Source organism: Aulonocara stuartgranti (assembly GCF_965226115.1).
Source record: "Aulonocara stuartgranti genome assembly, chromosome: 19".
Classification (NCBI taxonomy): Eukaryota; Metazoa; Chordata; class Actinopteri; order Cichliformes; family Cichlidae; genus Aulonocara; species Aulonocara stuartgranti.
Window position 1 is genome coordinate 15,553,573 of NC_138955.1, and position 8,018 is coordinate 15,561,590.

The 8,018-nt window shown below is 40.7% G+C and overlaps 2 protein-coding genes across 3 annotated transcripts; one reads left to right on the forward strand and one right to left on the reverse strand.

Moving 5' to 3' along the window:
- The first annotated feature begins 576 nt into the window (after nucleotides 1-576).
- On the forward strand, nucleotides 577-3,791 carry spdya (speedy/RINGO cell cycle regulator family member A). Its single transcript, XM_082517152.1, has 7 exons — nucleotides 577-734; nucleotides 1,356-1,617; nucleotides 1,708-1,766; nucleotides 1,847-1,932; nucleotides 2,076-2,247; nucleotides 2,469-2,679; nucleotides 3,289-3,791. The coding sequence occupies exons 2-7, from the start codon at nucleotides 1,404-1,406 to the stop codon at nucleotides 3,345-3,347; spliced, it is 801 nt and encodes a 266-aa protein (XP_082373278.1). The 5' UTR covers nucleotides 577-734; nucleotides 1,356-1,403; the 3' UTR covers nucleotides 3,348-3,791.
- On the reverse strand, nucleotides 3,782-7,469 carry trmt61b (tRNA methyltransferase 61B). 2 transcript variants are annotated; one of them, XM_082517141.1, is made up of 8 exons: nucleotides 7,337-7,469; nucleotides 6,430-7,253; nucleotides 6,232-6,334; nucleotides 5,113-5,303; nucleotides 4,896-4,987; nucleotides 4,143-4,345; nucleotides 3,996-4,064; nucleotides 3,782-3,903 (listed from the first exon to the last, which is right to left on the reverse strand). In XM_082517141.1, exons 2-8 carry the CDS (start codon nucleotides 7,180-7,182, stop codon nucleotides 3,869-3,871), a joined length of 1,446 nt encoding a protein of 481 aa, XP_082373267.1. In that variant the 5' UTR covers nucleotides 7,183-7,253; nucleotides 7,337-7,469; the 3' UTR covers nucleotides 3,782-3,868. The 2 variants fall into 2 exon arrangements, with proteins under 2 accessions (XP_082373267.1, XP_082373266.1); XM_082517140.1 differs by having other exon boundaries at nucleotides 3,996-4,067; nucleotides 7,337-7,468.
- Nucleotides 7,470-8,018: the final 549 nt, after the last annotated feature.

Here is an 8,018-nt window from a genome sequence, read left to right on the forward strand (position 1 = left end):
TGTTTTCATCAGAATTAGAAAATGTGCTACACTGATTCTATTTTATCCACATTTGACAACATTAAATCAAATATAGTTGCGTATTACACATCTTTCCTTCAGCCACTTTCTTAAACAATCAAATGAAGTGAGAACAAACCACCAAAACTAACTACTACACTAAATAAATAAAGTAAGAGTAAATAAAGTTCATGATTTACTCCTTTGTGATTTTGCCTCCTACAAATTAACTTGCAAAAGTTTCCCTTATATAAGATCAGTTATCCCCAACGTAAAATAATCATTTGTTACAGCACCTTGAATGTAACTCAAACACAATAAACAACCACAATACACAGAAAAATAGCATAAATAAGTAGATTGGTAGCCTTTGTTGTCTATTTCAACAAAATAAAATGAAATATAACAAAACAAATATCTCATTAAGAGAAAAAGTCATTAGAAACTGATATGTGATTTTTACACTCTAAGTGCTTGGTGTGTTTTTAATATAGTATTCTTCATATTTAAATTGTTTGGCTTGTTAATAATAACTCCACACAGAGATCGCCATAAGCAAAGAAAACGTGGCGCCAGTGCGTGCTCGTCCTCGCGCGCAGGTGCACCGCTGGCACAGATCTCGAAGCGCGCTCCAGAAACTGCCAGAGCTGCCAACAGCAAACTACTATCTCGTCTGGTCAGCGTCCTGAAGCGACTGCTTTATACTCACTTTCATCCTATAAAACGTGTTGCTGGTTAGTATGAGAGTTAAGCTTCTCATAAGAACAATACTTATTTAATTTTTTAGCGTCTCTTTGTGCCGCTAAAAACAGTCGTCACTTAAATTGAGTGATTTTTTTTTTTTTAGTCAGTTTTCTAGCTAGCTGATAGCTCGTGTTGCTGAAGAGCTGCGGGCTTTCTCTTTCTTTTACTGCCTATTGTTAATGACGTACAGATAACCTGCCTAACTTTAAACACTTTAAACTCTTTAAACTTATTCGGAAAAATTCATTATTAAATAATGTTCCCATTTTTCTACGCGGTAATCCAAATCATTTAGGGAAATTAAGCATACGTGTCATTCTAGTTTTGCTTTAGTCACGCTCGTGAAAGTTCGTATTGATAGACACTATAGCAGACCCCTCCCCAAGGCCTTAGTTAAAGTAATTTTTGAGATAATTTAATTTTTACATTGCCTCTTGAAAAATGTCTGAAAAGAGAGAAACATTTAGCTCTTTAAATGTGTCTTGAGGGCAAATGATGGTAAGAAACTCGAATTTGGCACAATTTAGTGGACCCCTTTGACCCCCCCTCCAAAAAAAGTGACAGTCTATAGTGATGATGCTCACTGCTCATACTTTTTCTCTCATTTGCAGTGATAACATACCAGAGGACTCCTTTCTGCAGATGATTCAAGCTGAAGCATGATGAAAACTCCTCCCTCTGTTACCCTTCGGGTCAAACGCAAAAATGTTCGCCCAATCAGAAGAAACCTCAGCCTCAGCAGACACCGTGGTCAGAACACCCGGGGTGTGGTGTGGAGTATCCAGTCAAACCAGGGTGACCTGTATTTTACCAAAGTGCCTCAGTCAACTGTTGTCCAGCGGCAGGAAATGGCAGCATATTTCCATCTTTTTGGTAGATAGATCTAACAAGAAAGCAGGATGCGCTCAAGAAAATGTGAAATTTGGTTTAAATTCTCATATATTAACATCTCTTTGTCTACAGAGGATGACCTGATAAAAGACTTTCTAAGGGTGGATGGTTGCTATAAATTGACAGACAAGGTAAAGTTATTACTTTGATGAAAGCTACAAAACTTTGTTATGCTTTAAAGTGACACCATCTTTTCCCTCTATTTCATCAGTACCTCCTAGCCATGACCTTTGTGTACTTCAAAAGGGCCTGCTTCACTAGTACTGAATACACCAGAAAGAATTTTTTCATTGCACTGTAAGTTCAGAGAAAAGCCTGAAAATCCTGCTTCTGTATTATATTCTGTCATGAAAAGGAAACTTTGTTTGCTTCTGCTTTTATATGTGATATTTCTTGGCAAACCTACAGCCCTGAACTCGGCTTTCGCTCTCCTCCTGTAGGTATCTTGCCAACACCATGGAGGAGGATGAGGAGGAGAGCAAGTATGAAATTTTTCCGTGGGCACTGGGCAAGAACTGGAAAAAACTGTTTCCCCGCTTCCTTGAGCAGCGAGACAAGCTGTGGGCTCGCATAGAGTACAGAGCTGCTGTCAGCAGGCGCTGCTGTGAAGAGGTACACACAAGTATAATTGCCTGAGGAGACTGATAAATGGTGCTTCTCTGGGAATTTTTAAGGGTCTTGTTTTTGCTGCGCAGTGCCATTTTTATTGCTTGGGTTTAATGCCAGACATTCCATCTCTAGTGTCTGTGAGTGTGTTTTGCAGTGATGTGATTTATTTATTTTGTTATTTTTTTCTGTTTGAGCTGTATTTATTTCTTCGACCTGTCTTCCAGGTGATGGCCATTGTGTCCTCTCATTTCGTGTGGCAGCGGCAGCGTTCCGATCACCATGGCGGTGCCCAGCGGCAGTATAATGATGGCGACCGTGTCCGTTTTCCCCGTGGGCCCTATGCCTCACCTGTGTCCTGTTCCCTATGTAAGCGTGACACCAGAATAGGCCACACCTCCTCCCTCCAGAGGCTCAGCTGTGCAAATCCCAAAGGAGGTACCAAGTATATATAACTAATGCTGGTGTCTCTGTTTACTGTGTGGTTTATAGTGTAAAGAGCTGGTCAGTATAGGATGCCCAGTTAAGTTTAAAACCAACGTTCAAGAAGCCCTGCAATCCAAACTGCAGAAATAATTTCCTCTTCAACAAAAACGCATAATGTTAGTATTTTTTGCACTTGAACCTATTGTCCCACTAAGTGGATTAGTGGGATCATTCACTCACTCATCCAAATAACTGAATTCAGATGTTCCAATCACTTCTATTGCTACAGCTGCATAAAATCAATAGCCCCAGGCATGCAGACTGCTTCTATAAACATTTGTGAAAGAATGGGTCACTCTCAGGAGCTCAGTGAAGTAGTACTGTGATAGGATGCCACCTGTGCAACAAGTCCAGCTGTGAAGTTTCCTCGCTACTAAATATTATATAGTCAACTTTTAGTGGCTTTATAACAAAGTGGAAACGACTGGGAACGACAGCAACTCAGCCACAATATAAGGAACACAGGACACGTATTTACAGTGCTCGTATGTATACAGATAAAGCTCTGCAGTTAAGATTTAAACTCATACCTAACTACATGTTTCCATCTTTTTTTCTTAGGGAATGACTCTTCCTGCAAGTCGACATTGAACACCTTCATGGACTGGATTAATGAGTAGAGCATCAGCGACTTCCTGTTTAAATCAACCAAGCAGTTAATGCTTCCTTTACTGGATTTAATAGCACTTTACTCTGAAGTACAAGTCTGAATCCCCAGTTTGTCAGTCGCCTCAAAAGTCGCCCTGTGTTGGTATTTATTTATTTATTTAACTTATTGTGGACTCTGTCACATACTATTTTTCACAGATGTAAATGAGTTAAGCACTGGATGCTGTCAGTTACACAGAAGGGTTTGTTTGTAGTTTGTATTGGTGTTGTGTTGCCAGTGTGCTGTTTGATGATCCAAGACTTTTGAATTTTCATAGTCTTCATTGCAACCTGCTTCAGTACACTAAACTGTTCTGTTGCTCTTTACTCACACACAGATTCTGTATATTCACTATGCCACAGAGCCATTTTCACTAAGAAGGCAAATTTTGCATTAAAGGACAAATCAGTTTTGACTTTTTATTATCTTCTTTAAGACAGTTTATTTGATGTGTAACAATCTGTGTTCAGGGTTTCCCCACAGGTAGAAATGTTACTGCACACACTTCCTCAGTTTCACCAGGAAAGCTGAAAAAAGGCAAAAATTACACATTTAATATTTTTAATTATATCATCATACAATAACTGATACTGGGACTAGATGCGTGGTAACATCTGACCTGTGTGGCTCATTTGTTCAGGGTGAGGTCGAGCAATGTAAGGGATACTCCCAAAAGGTGGGTCGGGGTCTTCTGAAATGACAATCAAACTTGAGTGGAAATACTCAAGGGGACTCTGTGAGACTCTGCCGTGTTACTTTTAATCACCTTTGTCACTCTCCTCCGATGCCTCGCCGTCCTGACTTAGGTTTTCATCCAGGATTTGGGCTTTCTTGTTGCAGTATCGTCCATCCTTCTGAAGGGCTGGAGCCACCACCCATTCCCGGAGTGGAAGCTCTATGACGCGTTCACACAGTAAAGGGAATGTTGAACATCGAACTCCTTCCAGCAGGTCGGTGACTTGAGTTATGCTGTGGTATATAGACAGTTAACAGAGCAGAAAAGACCAATATTTTTAATTTCTGAAAGGTTATTTTTTCCTCATGGCACAGAAGCTGTAGCGTATTTGGTCTCCAATAAATTAGCTATTGTGTGCTGGAAATACTAGCAGGTTAGCTTTGGTACCTTCAGACAGATCAAGGCGGGCTGTTTTCTCCTGTGTCTATTCTTTGTGCCAAGCTAACATTCTCCTGGTTCTGACTTGATATGAAACATACCGATATAACAATAGTAGTATTGTCTTCATCTAATTTCAGCCAAGAGAAAAGTGTTTCGCTTCAGAAAGCAAATAGCTGTTTCCAATGGGCCCTTCTTGTGCTAAGGCCAGTTTCACAGCTAAACTATAGAAATCTGGATCTACAACAAATTTTTCTTCTTTTGCAAGTTTTCCACTTCTCTAGAAAATGTAACCAAGCAGGTAATATTACATAGTGACGAAAAAAAATGTCTAAATCTGCTGGGGTGAGAGGAATAAACTACATTTAGTTTATAAGTAGAAAATGACACGGTCGAGCTTCATACTTGGCGAGGTAGACGGCACACACAGCTCCGGGGTGGAGATGTGGAATCACAGTGGGTAAAACCAGGTGAGGGTTGATCAGATCAAGAGCAACCTGCAGTAGAAATTATCCACTTGATAATCAGATCTACGTCTAACCAATGATGTGTTCAGGTGGTGTTGTACTGATAGAAGGACAAAAAATGTTACAAATGAGGAACATTTCAACCCGACACTGACCGCATGAAATCCCCGACCAGCAAGGAGCGAAGAGGCTGTGCAGAGGTCAGCCTTGTGAAACTGGACGTTATCGGGCCACTCCTCCCCTCGTCGCAGACTCCATGATGTCCTCCAGCGGTTGTAGTTAAGCACAGCTCTCCTGTGATGATCCTCCCTGACTTCTACGCTCAGCACGCTGCCCTTAGAGCCGACTGGGGAAAACAAAAACATAATCAGGCTCCACAGCAAGCAGTTACACTTTGTCTAAATGATTTTTTCCCTGAGGAAATGTGACATCCACCACTTTCCTTCACATCACAGATTTGACTTTTATTGGTTTTCATAAAGATTAATGAGGACAGTCAGCACTTGAGAAGTTGAGTCGTTCCCTGGACAGCAGTTCAAATGGAAATTTGATCCACGCTGTCACCCTTCATCTTTGCCTTATTATAAAATCAGTTCACATAAAACTGTTCATTTAATATGTGCTTTGTGTTCATTTAATGTGTCAGTCTGCTGTAAATCTTCTATTAATTTTTACCTTATGGAAGCACAAGGCCATTGTGTTTACTTTTTTTCTACTTTTTTTTTTTATTTTATTTTGGGGTTTTGAGCAGAAATGTACAGTTTATATCCTCTTGTGATTAGTGTAATGAATGGGCTTATTTTGCTTAAATTTGAGATGTAGCTAAATTATTTAACCATTTGAACATTTAGTCTGTTTATGTGGGGGGATAAAAGAATTCGAATAATAACTGTAGCTTATGTTGTTGATTTATTTTAAGTAAAGCCACTTTGAATTTATAAAAACAGACACTTTTGGGAGATCATTAATTCACATTCCGGTTTGCTTTCATTTCCAAATCCCACCCTCCCCACGCCTTTCTTAGTTTTCACCTTCTCTTATCGGAACCAGACCCTCACTGAGTTCTTTGCTCACTCCAACTTCCATTCTCTTTCAAAAAATTTTGCCCAATCATATTTGAGGGTGTGGTCCCGGCTAGTGAAATTGAGTGAAATTCTTTCATTTTATCACCTGCCTGCATATCCAGATATGTCAAATGGAAGAGAAAAACAATCTGCTATCAACTTCTGTGTGTAGCGAAACTGGTGATCGTGCTTCCATATACGAGTTCAAACCTGCTTTTGACAGGAATAGAGACATGGCCCCCGATCCAGATCCTGACTCCAGGACACAGTCTCCCTCTGTGACGTCCATCATCATTAACATAGAAGCTGCATCCTGAGGAAAGAAAAACATTCAATAGATTATCTGTCAGAAAACGCTGAAGCTGAAAGGCAACTGTGTACATATATCATTCATTTACTGCTCTCTACCTTAGGGTAGGCAATTGCAGGTCCCCGCTTCATACACAGCACATAATCCTCCAAACTAGCTCGCCTTATAAAGATGGGGACCCCCCGGTGGGTCTTCAGAAACAGCCCTGCTGGCTGCCCTGCAATGTCATTGTGCAGTATGACCCCCCAGCTGCTCTCCAGACGGGCCCCTGTCTGCAGCTGGAACATCTTCCTGAATTCCACGCGCTTCTTTCTGCGATACTCTGCAACAAGCAGCTCTCCACAGGTAAGCAACCTTTCCCCGGGCAGAGCCGCCCACACCTGCTTTTCCCGGTGATGAACTGAGCCGGTGTCCAACTCTTCTGCTCCAACAGGTGGACTGTGAGCCTCATGTTCAGACTTTTTAACGATATCCTCATCCCCAACTTCTACCTGCGTGCGATTTGGGACTGATCCTTGGATCTCTGCCCCCTTATCTGACTCCTGCTCTCTCAGCTGCATCACCTCAGGGCTCAATGCGTCCTGGGGCAGCAGGCCACTGATCCTCTCCAGCGGGGACAGAGGTCTCCTCTTCCTGGATGTCACCTTGGTACTCAGGCGTGAATAGTCGGAGGTGCCCTCCTTATTATCGTTACGCTTCACAGCAGCACCTGAAAAAGTTCTTGTGTCTCTGACACTTTCACTGAGATTCACAAGTAAATCCCTGTGCCGGCTGTGTCTCTGACTGGATGCCCAAATTGTCAGCGTTCTGTGCGTAAACACAAGTCTGTGGAGCGCGACTTTCAAAGCCATTGCGACATTCAAAAAAGTGACAAGGTGGAAGCTGTGGTGTCGATCCCATCCAGTAAAGAAAGCAGAAAAACCTAGAATGACACAAACAGCGTGTAGACCTGCGGATTAAAAGCCAGAGCAAAGAAACATTAAAGGCTGCTTAAATGGAACTTACGCTGTAAAAGCTTTCAATCAGTTTACATCCGTTTCTCGATAACCAGGCTGTTTACAGACTCAAGGAGGACACCATGCTGGACACTGACATGTGTACAACGTCACAATTAGGCGACTGCTGTAATGATTAAAATCTACCGGCAGAGGGCGATGTTGTAACTTATATGCCTCATTCAACTATGATTTAAAAATGTAAAATAAAATGTAATTTTGTATCATCACGCCTAATTTAATATTCCAAACTTTTCGATGAATAGACTTTTTATTACGGTGTGACTTTGAACTCTTTGGATTATCTTTCAAACCGTTTCCATCGACAGTTTTCGCTCTACTTTACAAGCATAATTAATTTCACACTAAATTTCACAATAAAAATGTTTTCAACAACAGGAGATTTATTTAAATGGAGAACGAGAATCATTTTAATGAATAGAAAAGTTGAACTTACGTTAACAATTTTGTTTTATTTGGAAAAAAAATAATTCACAAATGTAGGTTTGTCAATGATGTGTATAGTATGGAAATTTGTTTCTGCCACGAGGGGATGCAATCCATAACTTGATATTTGGAGTTGGGTATCTCAAAATTTCAAGTTTATAAGTCACACAGATGCGTGATCAGCACTACTTGATAAGTTATTTAAAGCTGTTTAGTCTAAAATGAAGCATCCCACAAATTATTCT

Excerpts from the sequence above, each read along its gene's own strand:
- spdya (XM_082517152.1), top strand. The coding sequence starts at position 1,404 with ATGATGAAAACTCCTCCCTCTGTTACCCTTCGGGTCAAACGCAAAAAT. Across the intron at positions 1,618-1,707 it reads AGCATATTTCCATCTTTTTG|AGGATGACCTGATAAAAGAC; the intron begins GTAGATAGATCT and ends CTTTGTCTACAG. Across the intron at positions 1,767-1,846 it reads GCTATAAATTGACAGACAAG|TACCTCCTAGCCATGACCTT; the intron begins GTAAAGTTATTA and ends CTATTTCATCAG.
- trmt61b (XM_082517140.1), bottom strand. The coding sequence starts at position 7,182 with ATGGCTTTGAAAGTCGCGCTCCACAGACTTGTGTTTACGCACAGAACG. Across the intron at positions 4,988-5,112 it reads CTGGTCGGGGATTTCATGCG|GTTGCTCTTGATCTGATCAA; the intron begins GTCAGTGTCGGG and ends TTTCTACTGCAG. Across the intron at positions 3,904-3,995 it reads TGAACAAATGAGCCACACAG|CTTTCCTGGTGAAACTGAGG; the intron begins GTCAGATGTTAC and ends GCCTTTTTTCAG.